The following is a 14,456-nucleotide window of genomic DNA, read 5'->3' as shown; positions in this document are numbered from 1 at the left end:
TCAGTGAGTTCTGGCCGTGCAGTGAGGAGACCTATACCCATGGAATCTGTGGAATCTCAGCTTTCAGATGATGTGTCGTTTGTGCAGATAGTCTGAAGTGTAAAAGATCGTTTTTGTGAGTTATGAGCAGAGATAGCATTAGCCCGTTTTCGCTAAGGGCTCATTTAGACGCCTCGTGTTAGACTTGTGTTTTTGTTTCGGTAAAAACGGTTCATATCGTCAGTTAGCTGAGTTTCTTACCGTTAGCTGGGTGTGACACATTCATAGTTTGTTAGATGTTAAGAAGCCCTGAGACAGTTTCGTGAAAAAAAAGCCTGCGGGCCCAGGTTCAATGATCCCTGGGTTCCTTAAAGGTTCCTGAAGCATCCAGGGTTCTTCAAAAGTTAATTAAGAAACATCCATAGGTTCCTTAAAAGTAAAATAAGAACTCTATGGGGTTCATAAATAGACCTTAGAAACATCCTATGGTCCCTAAAGGTTCAGTTAAAAAGGTCTGGTTCCCCAAAAGTTCCCTGTACATTTATTAATCCCGGTTCTAAAAAGTTTGTAGAACCATCCCTTGTTCCCTAAAGTGTATAAAACCAGTGACAAACAGTTTGGAGACTTCTGATTGGTCCGGACGGTTCATCTTTATTGTGATTGGCTGCGGACATTCTTCTAAATATCAACAATAACATTTTCATTCATGAAAAGGCAGAGCAGAGAAGTTGTGGTCACATGATCACCTCACTGATGACATCACTGGGGCATTCTGCTGCTATTGGTTCGTTAAAGGCTTGATTGACAGCTCAGAGGACCAATGAGGGAAGAGTCCTGAAGTCAGTCGGATTGATTGATTGATTGAAAAGTTTATTAACAGCTTGTATATTGGGTACAGTACAGTACAGCTCAAAACATACAATTGTTAAGGGGATGCAGACCAGAGAAAGACTTTCGTCTTGTTTACATCAGGGTCCCCCATTTCCAATTCATCATATCATTTAAGACATATAAGACATATTTGACATACAGATGGCTTATTTACAATTTACATACAGGTGGTTTTTTACATACAGATGGCTTATTTACAATTTTCATCGGACATTAACCGACTGACTTCTTCTCCAGATTATTGATCAGATATTTAAATGTGATGGATGTTTATATTTTATGAGTTAGCTTCGAGCCAGAGATGAAAGTCTGAGACACTCGATGAGCATCTACTCCGTACGGCGGGTGTAGCTCCCACACTGAACACCAGGGTGACGTTTACATGACTAAAAGGTTTTCTGCTTTTTTCAGTAACATTCCCATTAGCTAATGCTAAGCTAACAGAGGACAAAAAGACAACACCTCAAACATCAAAAATGCGTTTTAAACATATTATTCGCAGAACGACTGACTTCCGATCTTTGGTCCCGAACCTCCGTCTCCGGGAGATTTGAAATATAAGACAAATCTTTTTTTCATTATTTTTTATAAAATCTTCTTTACAAAAAGAAAACGACTTTAGTATAAAAACGTTGATCTCTTATTCGCCATTTAGGTATAGAAAAGTGCTAAAATACAAATCAGTTACAATATGTTGTGAAAAGACGTCCAGAAACTCGCAGATATTTGAAGACATAATACATCTTTAGTTTCACAAAGCCTCGTCTTTCCCGCAGTGGTTTGTTCAGCAAGGCTCAAACTGAAATGCTCAAAAAGGGATTCAACCCAAAAACCCGTCTTTTGGACGAAAGCTTTGGTCGTTCCCGAATCCACCGACTGGGTCCAGGGAGAAGCTAGGGTGCTGATCCAGGACAATAAGATCCACTTATAAAGAAACTCGTAGTCCTTCAGAGAGTGGGTAAATATCCCCAAAGTCTTCCTGATGTTCCCCCCAATGCTCGAGGGAACATAATCCCCTGAGGAATCACATCATCTGGACACAAACTGGAACCTTCTGAAGGTTCCCACAAAAGTTCGGGGAATCTCAAGGATTCACAAAGATTTCCTGAAAATGTTCTCCGCTGCTTCCCGAGGCCATCCCAGAATATTCCTCACAGCTTTTGAAGAGTTTGATGCTGGACCTCCATCACAACACCATCCCACATCACAGCGGGAGCCCTTCGTGTGCGTCCGGAAGTCCTTTCAGATTATAATCCCATGTTCATAGAGAACACCCGACAGGATCTTTGGAATACGTGTGAAGTTGTTCCAACAAGTTCTGAAAGATTTCCAAAAATAGTTCAACCTTGTTTTCCGAAGCCATCTCAGAATATTCCTCACAGCTTTTGAAGAGTTTGATGCTGGTATCTGACCGCAACATGGTCACACATTGCATTGTAAATCTTTTAAAACGGTTCTGAAGTCCTTTGAGCTAATAATCCCATTTTTATGGAGAATACCAACATTCTCTGAATTCCTGTGAGGTCCCAACGTTCCTTGAAATCGCCTCAACAATTCCTCGGTTAAAATCCCAGAATATTCCTTAAGGAGTGCTAAGAGGTTCCTAAATGTCTCTGCAGTCGTCGTGGCAACAGCTGGTTCGTAGTGCATGAAGAACACATGGAGTGTCATTAATGTGCTAGGGGTTTTCCTTGATGCTGATTGGCTGGGAGGGTTGGGGTGTGAGGAGCTTTGGTTTTTACCTGAGCGGTGGGGGGTGGCTTTTTGTCGCTTTTGCGTACAACATTTAGTGTGAATTTATGACTTTATATTGCAGTGAATACAAGCATCGCAGTGTCAGTTATGATGAGCAGCCCGACACAGGTCCTGTCCTCGCCTCTGACGGGCCGATGAACCAGGGAGGCGGGGTCCTGTTGCACCTGAGTAACCGTACGTTCATTATTTAGGGTTTCATTTTTCTTGTGCTTTTTAAACGTCACAGTCAGACTATCAGGAGGTGCTCTCTGATTGGTCAAAAGTTAGGTAAAAGAGGGCGGGCTCAGCGTCCTGAGTGTAGTGGTGTCTGGCTGGGATTGGTCAGTAGAGGAGGGTGGGCGGGGCTTTGTGTATCCTGAGCGTCTGAATGGAGGAGAGGATCTTCTTCTGGTGTCCGGCGAGGGTCACGCCCACTCTGAGGAGATCTCTGCACACACACACACACACACACACACACACACACACACACACACACACACACACACACACACACACACACACACACCACACACACACACACACACACACACACACACACACACACACACACACACACACACACACACACACACAACACACACACACACACACACACACACACCACACACACACACACACACACACACACACACACACACACACACACACACACACACACACACACACACACACACACACACACACACACAGTCAGATGTACGTCTTAGTGTGTGAATATGAGCGTATTAAAGTCATGGTGTGTTACTCGGTGTTGAGGTGCGACACCGCGTCCAGGCTGGAGAGTCCGTTGGACAGGAAGCTGGCCTCGTATCGCTCCATCTTTATCGCCCGGAGCCACTCAGAGACCGAGCCACAGGCCGAGAGGGGGGGGGGGACACGCTGGTCCAACAGGGGGTGAGACACGCTGAGAGACAGACAGGTGAGGGACAGACAGGTGAGAGACAGACAGGTGAGAGACAGACAGGTGAGAGACACACAGGTGAGAGAGAGACAGGTGAGAGACACACAGGAGAGAGACAGACAGGTGAGAGAGAGACAGGTGAGAGACACACAGGTGAGAGAGAGACAGGTGAGAGACACACAGGTGAGAGACAGACAGGTGAGAGACACACAGGTGAGAGACAGACAGGTGAGAGACACACAGGTGAGAGAGAGGTGAGAGACACACAGGTGAGAGAGAGGTGAGAGACAGACAGGTAAGAGACAGACAGGAGAGAGACAGACAGGAGAGAGACAGACAGGAGAGAGACAGACAGGAGAGAGACAGACAGGTGAGAGACAGACAGGAGAGAGACAGACAGGAGAGAGACACACAGGTGAGAGACACACAGGTGAGAGACACACAGGTGAGAGACACACAGGTGAGAGACAGGTAAGAGACAGACAGGAGAGAGACAGACAGGAGAGAGACACACAGGAGAGAGACACACAGGTGAGAGACACACAGGTGAGAGACACACAGGTGAGAGACAGGTAAGAGACAGACAGGAGAGAGACAGACAGGAGAGAGACACACAGGAGAGAGACACACAGGTGAGAGACACACAGGTGAGAGACACACAGGTGAGAGACAGGTAAGAGACAGACAGGAGAGAGACAGACAGGAGAGAGACAGACAGGAGAGAGACAGACAGGAGAGAGACACACAGGTGAGAGACACACAGGTGAGAGACAGGTAAGAGACAGACAGGAGAGAGACAGACAGGAGAGAGACAGACAGGAGAGAGACAGACAGGTGAGAGACAGACAGGAGAGAGACACACAGGTGAGAGACAGACAGGTGAGAGACAGACAGGTGAGAGAGAGACAGGAGAGAGACACACAGGTGAGAGACAGACAGGTGAGAGACAGACAGGAGAGAGACAGACAGGAGAGAGACAGACAGGAGAGAGACACACAGGTGAGAGACACACAGGTGAGAGACAGACAGGTGAGAGACACACAGGTGAGAGACAGACAGGTGAGAGACACACAGGTGAGAGACAGACAGGTGAGAGACAGGTGAGAGACAGACAGGAGAGAGACACACAGGAGAGAGACAGGTGAGAGACAGACAGGATTAATGAGAGGAGGGTCAAACAGAGGCTGACCGTCTGATAAACTGTAAAAGACTCAAAACAGCAAAAAGTCATTAATTGAAAAAACATTCTGAAGAAATACCAAAGAATAAAAAAAACAGTTTTATTAAGAAGTTTGAAAAATAAAAAAATACACAATACAATTCTTAAAAAGCCTAAGAAAGAAGAGAGCGTGAGATGTCTTTAGAAAGTCCCAGAACCCGAGGGTCCTCCAGATTCAGGTCTGCAGGATTACAGCCTCTAATGAAACAGGAAGTGACTTCCTGCTGAGACTCAATGCAGGAATGTGCACCTGCTCATGTAAACAACTCCGTATAAACAGCTGTCAATCAAGCCCACTGTGTGTGTGTGTGTGACCTCTGACCCCCAGCAGCTGGGGCATAATTGACATTCCTCATCTGTCAATCAAAACCCCCTACTATACATTAAACCACTGCAGATGTTTGAATACGTGTGTGTGTGTGTGTGTGTGTGTGTGTGGTGTGTGTGTATGTGTGTGTGTGTGTGTGTGTGTGTGTGTGTGTGTGTGTGTGTGTGTGTGTGTGTGTGTGTGTGTGTATGTATGTGTGTGTATGTGTATGTGTATGTGTATGTGTATGTGTGTGTGTGTGTGTGTGTGTGTGTGTATGTGTGTGTGTGTGTGTGTGTGTGTGTGTGTGTGTGTGTGTGTGTGTGGTTAAATATACCTTCTACACACATTGTTCATATATGATATTCATTGCTATCTGGATGTTAAGAGCATTCCATGGAATATAACAAAAAGTGTATCTCCAGCCGGTTTCTCAAACTTACCTATCCCACCTTTAAGGTATAATATTCCTGTGTTAACGCCCCCCCCCCCTCCCTAACAAGGTGTGTTAACGCCCCCCCCCCCCCTCCCTAACAAGGTGTGTTAACGCCCCCCCCCCCCCCTCCCTCCCCTAACAAGGTGTGTTAACGCCCCCCCCCCCCCCCCCTAACAAGGTGTGTTAACGCCCCCCCCCCCCCCTCCCTAACAAGGTGTGTTAACGCCCCCCCCCTCCCTAACAAGGTGTGTTAACGCCCCCCCCTCCCTAACAAGGTGTGTTAACGCCCCCCCCCTCCCTAACAAGTGTGTGTTAATGCCCCCCCCCCCTCCCTAACAAGGTGTGTTAACGCCCCCCCCCCCTCCCCTAACAAGGTGTGTTAACGCCCCCCCTCCCAAAGTAATGATAAACCTGTGAGTTGGATGTAGAAAAGTCAGAATCAATATAAATGTTTTTTATTTTAAAGAAAATTCAGATTTTACATAGTAAAAAACTGTAAATTATAGTGTCCGTCCAAAAATTATTTTTTACAGATAGTGAAAAACTACCCTTGGATGATGGGTTAGTAGACTAAAAGCTTTAGGAATCCAAAGTACAACATATAATAAGTACCCTGTATCAAGATTGATGCAAAACAAGTGAAATTTGACCTTTTTAGAGAGATTTAGCCAAAAACTGGGCCATCTGGGGTCATTTGGGTGGATTTGACCTATCTCTGGCCCCCCTTGCTCGATCTGGTTGGTTGACATACCCTTGTGACCGTTAGAGCCAATAGAATCGAAGGAGGAGGCTCCCACCCAGACAGGTTGTAAAGAAAAAATGTTGCCGCTTCGCGTGTGGAAAGCGAAACTAAACTGGAGGAATGTCTCCTTCTGGAGTTTGGAAACTAAAACGCAGTTGTATTGCTTATGGATTATCAGAAATAATTTCAAAGAAGGCACAGACACATAGGATGAACCTATGGATTAACTGCAGCATCGTTTTTTTATCGTTTTAATGCCATTGAAGACCAAGGTGAGCCATATTTATATGTTTAGCTTCTTGGCTCCACATGTGATGATGTACGCTTTCGTTGATAGCGTCGCGAATGTTTATCACTGAGTGTTGAGGTGGGCACCGGTAGATTCAGTGTCTCCAGGACACCAAAAACGAGTGGTTGGCTGTGCATCTAGGATAAGTAATAAGGGAGTTCTGAGTGAGTTTATGTGTCTTTGTCGGTCCCGTTTTTTCGATCGAGGCTAATTCAGAGGCTGAGTGCTAGCATTGTGGGTTTTTTTTTGAAAAAAAAATTAAAAAGATCAGTTAGCTGAGTTTCTTCCCGTTACATGGATATAACACATTCATAGTTTTATTCAATATTAAGATTCCTTAGACGTTGTTTCCTGCAAATGACGCGTTTATCCGCCCGGTACCGGGGGGAAGGCGTGAAACAGGTTAACGCCCCCCCTCCCTAACAAGGTGTGTTAACGCCCCCCCCCTCCCTAACAAGGTGTGTTAACGCCCCCCCCTCCCTAACAAGGTGTGTTAACGCCCCCCCCCTCCCTAACAAGGTGTGTTAATGGCCCCCCCCCCCTCCTAACAAGGTGTGTTGTTAACGCCCCCCCCCCTACTCCCCCCCTCCCTACAAGGTGATGATGTTAACGCCCCCCCCCTCCCTAACAAGGTGTGTTAACGCCCCCCCCTCCCTAACAAGGTGTGTAACGCCCCCCCCCCCCCCCTAACGAGGTGTTAACGCCCCCCCCCCCCCCCTAACAAGGTGTGTTAACGCCCCCCCCCCCTCCCTAACAAGGTGTGTTAACGCCCCCCCCCCCCTCCCCTAACAAGGTTGTGTTAACGCCCCCCCCCCCCTCCCTAACAAGGGTGTTAACGCCCCCCCCTCCCTAACAAGGTGTGTTAACGCCCCCCCCCCCTCCCTAACAAGGTGTGTTAACGCCCCCCCACTCCCTAACAAGGTGTGTTAACGCCCCCCCCTCCCTAACAAGGTGTGTTAACGCCCCCCCCCCCCCTCCCTAACAAGGTGTGTTACCCGCCCCACCACCCCCCCCCCTCCCTAACAAGGTGTGTTAACGCCCCCCCCCCCCCCTCCCTAACAAGGTGTGTTAACGCCCCCCCCCCTCCCTAACAAGGTGTGTTAACGCCCCCCCCCCCCCCCACTCCCTAACAAGGTGTGTTACCGCCCCCCCCCCTCCCTAACAAGGTGTGATAACGCCCCCCCCACTCCCTAACAAGGTGTGTTACCGCCCCCCCCCCTCCCTAACGAGGTGTGTTAACGAGCCTCACCTGACTCCCTCTGCGCTCGTGGCCTTCAGGGAGGCGGGGTTTCGGATCAGCCTATCGAGCGAGGCCACCACGTCGCAGAACCTCGGCCGATTGGCTCGTTCCTTCTGCCAGCAGTCCAGCATGAGAGCGTGCAGGGAGGAGGGGCAGTCCGGGGGGGGGGGCAGCCGGTAGTCCTGCTCGATGGCGTTGATCACCTGACGCAGGAAACCAATTAATCAATTAAACAGGAACAATGACAAAGGTGGGTCAACACGGGGGTTCTAACACGTACGTCCTGGTTGCTCATGTCCCAGTACGGCCGCTCCCCGTACGACATCACCTCCCACATCACGATGCCGTAGCTCCACCCGTCGCTGGCCGACGTGAACTTCCTGCAGCGCAGATCATATACAAACATAACTACAACAACAAATCATTACAAATAAATAACAACGGTTTCAAATCTTAGCAAAATAAATGTTTCTGTGAAGAAAGAGAGAAAGTGTGAACACCTGGTGAACGAGGAGAGTTACGCTCAGAGGTCAAAGGCCTCGACGAGGTCAAAGGTCTCGACGAGGTCAAAGGCCTCGACGAGGTCAAAGGCCTCGACGAGGTCAAAGGTCTCGACGAGGTCAAAGGCCTCGACGAGGTCAAAGGCCTCGACGAGGTCAAAGGCCTCGACGAGGTCAAAGGTCTCGACGAGGTCAAAGGCCTCGACGAGGTCAAAGGCCTCGACGAGGTCAAAGGTCTCGACGAGGTCAAAGGTCTCAGCGAGGCTCACCTGTAGGCGATGGCTTCAGGCGCCGTCCAGCGGATGGGGATCTTCCCTCCCTGAGACACAGAACGTTACTGAAGGAGGTTCTAATGAGGAACAGTGTGTGAATATTAAAGTGGTAAAGAGAGAGGTACCAGAGAGCTGGTGTACGTCGGGTCTGAAGAGTTCTCCGTCAGGAACCTGCTGAGCCCGAAGTCCGACACCTGAGGACACACAGGGTTTAAGGAACCTTTAGGAGCTGATTAAGGAACCCTTAGAACCCTCACCTTGCAGACCAGGTTGGCGTTCACCAGAATGTTTAAGGAACCTTAAGGAGCTGTCTAAGGAACCTTCAGGAGCTGTCTAAGGAACCCTTAGAACCCTCACCTTGCAGACCAGGTTGGCGTTCACCAGGATGTTCCGCGCGGCCAGGTCTCTGTGCACGAAGCTCATGTCCGACAGGTACTTCATCCCAGCAGCGATTCCCCGAAGCATCCCCACCAGCTGGAGGGGGGCGAACTGCCCGTCATTCATCTGGAACAGCCAATCAGAGGTAAACAATCAGAGGTAAACAATCAGAGACAAACAATCAGAGACAGCCAATCAGAGACAGCCAATCAGAGACAGCCAATCAGAGACTGCCAATCAGAGACAGCCAATCAGAGACAAACAATCAGAGACAGCCAATCAGAGACAGCCAATCAGATACAGGTGTGACAGACAGGTAGACAGGTAGAGAGTGAGACAGGCAGACAGACAGACAGACAGGTAGACAGACAGGTAGAGAGTGAGACAGGCAGACAGACAGGTAGAGAGTGAGACAGGCAGACAGACAGGTAGAGAGTGAGACAGGCAGACAGACAGGTAGAGAGTGAGACAGGCAGACAGACAGACAGACAGGTAGACAGACAGGTAGAGAGCGAGACAGGTAGACAGACAGGTAGAGAGTGAGACAGGCAGACAGACAGGTAGAGAGTGAGACAGGCAGACAGACAGACAGACAGGTAGACAGACAGGTAGAGAGTGAGACAGGTAGACAGACAGGTAGAGAGTGAGACAGGCAGACAGACAGGCAGACAGACAGGTAGACAGACAGGTAGACAGACAGGTAGAGAGTGAGACAGGCAGACAGACAGGTAGACAGACAGGTAGAGAGTGAGACAGGCAGACAGACAGGTAGACAGACAGGTAGAGAGTGAGACAGGCAGACAGACAGGCAGACAGACAGGCAGACAGACAGGTAGACAGACAGGTAGACAGACAGGTAGACAGACAGGCAGGTACCCTGAGGAAGCTGTCCAGCGCTCCGTTCTCCATGAACTCAGTGAGGATCATCACAGGACAGGAGGTGGTGATGACGCCCTCCAGGTGGATGATGTTGGGGTGCTGGAACTGACCCATGATGGACGCCTCGGACAGGAAGTCCCGCCTCTGCTTCTCCGTGAACCCGCCCTTCAGAGTCTTTATCGCCACGTAGTTCTCCTTCCTGCCCGGCAGCCGGAGCCGGCCGCGGCACACCTCCCCAAACTCACCTGTACAGGTAGATATGATATATTAATATCTAATAACACACACCTCCCCAAACTCACCTGTACAGGTAGATATGATATATTAATATCTAATAACACACACCTCCCCAAACTCACCTGTACAGGTAGATATGATATATTCATATCTAATAACACACACCTCCCCAAACTCACCTGTACAGGTAGATATGATATATTAATATCTAATAACACACACCTCCCCAAACTCACCTGTACAGGTAGATATGATATATTCATATCTAATAACACCTCCCCAAACTCACCTGTACAGGTAGATATGATATATTCATATCTAATAACACACACCTCCCCAAACTCACCTGTACAGGTAGATATGATATATTCATATCTAATAACACACACCTCCCCAAACTCACCTGTACAGGTAGATATGATATATTCATATCTAATAACACACACCTCCCCAAACTCACCTGTACAGGTAGATATGATATATTCATATCTAATAACACACACCTCCCCAAACTCACCTGTACAGGTAGATATTATGAGTTGAAGACGTCAGAGCTCACTAACAAAAAACGTTATTGATTTTCATTATAAAGACAAAACACAGGAGAGGTGTACTGTTCCTTTAAGACTCGTTAGCACGTACCAACATGTCTGCAGCTCTCTCTCACACACACACACACACACACACACACACACACACACACACACACACACACACACACACACACACACACACACACACACACACACACACACACACCACACACACACACACACACACACACACACACACACACACACACACACACACACACACACACACACACACACACACACACCCCTTTAATAAAGAAGGCTCATGTTCTCCGTGTGAACACAGATTCTTTTGGCAGTCTTTCAAAATGAAAGTCAGAAAAAAAGGTGTCTTAACAGGTTCTGTGTTCTTAAAAAGTTCCACAAAGAATCAGAACCCTTGCCTACATTTTCCTTAAACATCCGGATTATTTATCAACTACCCCTAAAATGTTCCAATGCTAACCAGGGTTCCTCAAAGGTTCCTAAAACGTTCCTAATGCCAACCAGAGTTCCTAAAACGTTCCTAATGCCAACCAGAGTTCCTAAAAAGTTCCTAATGCTAACCAGAGTTCCTAAAAAGTTCCTGATGCTAACCAGAGTTCCTAAAGAGTTCCTAATGCTAACCAGAGTTCCTAAAACGTTCCTGATGCTAACCAGAGTCCCTAAAACGTTCCTGATGCTAACCAGAGTTCCTAAAACGTTCCTGATGCTAACCAGAGTTCCTTAAATGTTCCTGATGCTAACCAGAGTTCCTTAAATGTTCCTGATGCTAACCAGAGTTCCTAAAAAGTTCCTGATGCTAACCAGAGTTCCTAAAAAGTTCCTGATGCTAACCAGAGTTCCTAAAACGTTCCTGATGCTAACCAGAGTTCCTAAAACGTTCCTGATGCTAACCAGAGTTCCTAAAAAGTTCCTAAAAAGTTCCTAATGCTAACCAGAGTTCCTCAAAAGTTCCTAAAAAGTTCCTAATGCTAACCAGAGTTCCTCAAAAGTTCCTGATGCTAACCAGAGTTCCTCAAAAGTTCCTGATGCTAACCAGAGTTCCTAAAACGTTCCTGATGCTAACCAGAGTTCCTAAAACTTTCCTGATGCTAACCAGAGTTCCTTAAACGTTCCTAAAATGCTTACTCGGTTCTTCTTGGTGCCTCAAAGGTTCTGTGGTTGCTCAAAGGTTCCTAAAGTTAAAGGGTTCTGTGGTTGCTCAAAGGTTCCTAAAGTTAAAGGGTTCTGTGGTTGCTCAAAGGTTCCTAAAGTTAAAGGGTTCTGTGGTTCCTCACCGGCTCCTATCACCTCCTCGATCTTCACGAAGGACGCCTCGATCTCTTTCGCGAATTCTCTCACCGCCTCGTTAGGATCCTCGTAGGTGAAGGGGTCGATGTACACCTTCATCGCTACGGCAACCACAACATCATCATTACATCATCATCATGACATCATGAGCAGTGACAGCTTCTGATTGGATGATCTGATACTCACTATGTCCCATCTGGTAATGAGTCTCACTGATCGCTGAGGAGAGAGACCTCCTGCTGAGAGACAGACAGGTGAGAGACAGACAGGTGAGAGAGAGAGACAGGTGAGAGAGAGACAGGTGAGAGACAGACAGGTGAGAGAGAGAGACAGGTGAGAGAGAGACAGGTGAGAGACAGACAGGTGAGAGACAGACAGGTGAGAGAGAGAGACAGGTGAGAGACAGACAGGTGAGAGAGAGAGACAGGTGAGAGACAGACAGGTGAGAGACAGACAGGTGAGAGACAGACAGGTGAGAGAGAGAGACAGGTGAGAGACAGACAGGTGAGAGAGAGAGACAGGTGAGAGAGAGAGACAGGTGAGAGACAGACAGGTGAGAGACAGACAGGTGAGAGAGAGAGAGACAGGTGAGAGACAGACAGGTGAGAGACAGACAGGTGAGAGAGAGAGAGACAGGTGAGAGAGGTGAGAGAGACACAGGTGAGAGACGGATAGGTGAGAGAGAGACAGGTGAGAGAGAGAGAGACAGGTGAGAGAGGTGAGAGAGAGACAGGTGAGAGACAGATAGGTGAGAGAGAGAGACAGGTGAGAGAGACACAGGGTGAGAGAGAGAGAGACAGGTGAGAGAGAGAGAGAGACAGGTGAGAGAGAGACAGGTGAGAGACAGGAGAGAGAGAGACAGGAGAGAGAGAGACAGGTGAGAGAGAGGACAGGTGAGAGAGAGAGACAGGTGAGAGAGAGAGAGAGACAGGTGAGAGAGAGAGAGACAGGTGAGAGAGAGACAGGTGAGAGAGAGACAGGTATTTAGTTTAAATGAAGCTAAAGCAGTTCCTAAGAACTTTCAAAACCTAGTACAAACTTGTTAGGAGCTGCATGACACACACACACACACACACACACACACACACACACACACACACACACACACACACACCACACACACACACACACACACACACACACACACACACACACACACACACACACACACACACACACACACACACACAACACACACACACACACACACACACACACACACACACACACACACACACACACACACACACACACACACACACACACACACACACACCACCCCCCCCCCCTCAGGAATGTTATTATCTCTCAGAGTCTCCAGTTTCTCCGTCTTTATATAGTCGACCAGTCCCACCCGACTGAGTGTGTGTGTGTGTGTGTGTGTGTGTGTGTGTGTGTGTGTGTGTGTGTCCTGGGGTCAGCGCTCCATTGTCCTGCAGGGAGGGAGCATCCTGAACACATCACAGGTTTCTCTGGAGGTTCTGAGATCCGGAAACCTCCAACAGGAAACAGAACTTCTGTTCCTCAGAAACTCTAAACACCATCAACTGATCCTCTGCAGCTGTTAGCTGTTAGCTGTTAGCCATGCAGGAGTTAGCTCGTATGTTAGCTGTACAGCAGTTAGCTCGTATGTTAGCCGTACAGCAGTTAGCTCGTATGTTAGCCGTACAGCAGTTAGCTCGTATGTTAGCCGTACAGCAGTTAGCTCGTATGTTAGCCGTACAGCAGTTAGCTCGTATGTTAGCCGTACAGCAGTTAGCTCGTATGTTAGCCGTACAGCAGTTAGCTCGTATGTTAGCCGTACAGCAGTTAGCTCGTATGTTAGCCGTACAGCAGTTAGCTCGTATGTTAGCCGTACAGCAGTTAGCTCGTATGTTAGCCGTACAGCAGTTAGCTCGTATGTTAGCCGTACAGCAGTTAGCTCGTATGTTAGCCGTACAGCAGTTATCTCGTATGTTAGCCGTACAGCAGTTATCTCGTATGTTAGCCGTACAGCAGTTATCTCGTATGTTAGCCGTACAGCAGTTAGCTCGTATGTTAGCCGTACAGCAGTTAGCTCGTATGTTAGCCGTACAGCAGTTATCTCGTATGTTAGCCGTACAGCAGTTAGCTCGTATGTTAGCCGTACAGCAGTTAGCTCGTATGTTAGCCGTACAGCAGTTATCTCGTATGTTAGCCGTACAGCAGTTATCTCGTATGTTAGCCGTACAGCAGTTAGCTCGTATGTTAGCCGTACATCAGTTAGCTTTACACACACACACACACACACACTTACCGGTAACAGATCACAGCGACGGTCACCATGGCGATGAGCAGCAGGATCCCCATGGCGACGAGGACTCCGGTCACTACGGGCTGAGCGCCTCCTTCATGGACAATCAGACGTCTCAGTGACTACAGCATATATACACAATAACACAAATATATATACACTAACACTAATATATATATACACATTAATACTAATTAGTGCTGTCAATAGATCCAAATATTTAATCGAATTATTCACAATAAAATGCTGTGATCTATCCGATTAATCGCAAGTTTAAAAGAAACATATTTACTT

General features: G+C 47.8%; 1 protein-coding gene across 1 annotated transcript; it reads right to left on the bottom strand.

Annotated features, from left to right (window-relative positions):
* Window positions 1-1,076: 1,076 nt before the first annotated feature.
* On the bottom strand, window positions 1,077-14,380 carry LOC117489902 (ephrin type-B receptor 4b-like). Its single transcript, XM_034139475.1, has 11 exons — window positions 14,166-14,380; window positions 12,077-12,129; window positions 11,878-11,991; window positions 9,786-10,033; window positions 8,889-9,035; window positions 8,657-8,725; window positions 8,529-8,578; window positions 8,040-8,139; window positions 7,769-7,962; window positions 3,371-3,529; window positions 1,077-3,052 (listed from the first exon to the last, which is right to left on the bottom strand). The coding sequence occupies exons 1-11, from the start codon at window positions 14,216-14,218 to the stop codon at window positions 2,947-2,949; spliced, it is 1,293 nt and encodes a 430-aa protein (XP_033995366.1). The 5' UTR covers window positions 14,219-14,380; the 3' UTR covers window positions 1,077-2,946.
* Window positions 14,381-14,456: the final 76 nt, after the last annotated feature.

The sequence above is a fragment of the Trematomus bernacchii genome, unplaced genomic scaffold, assembly GCF_902827165.1.
Source record: "Trematomus bernacchii unplaced genomic scaffold, fTreBer1.1, whole genome shotgun sequence".
In the NCBI taxonomy this organism is placed as follows: domain Eukaryota; kingdom Metazoa; phylum Chordata; class Actinopteri; order Perciformes; family Nototheniidae; genus Trematomus; species Trematomus bernacchii.
This window is presented reverse-complemented; position numbering and strand designations above follow the sequence as displayed.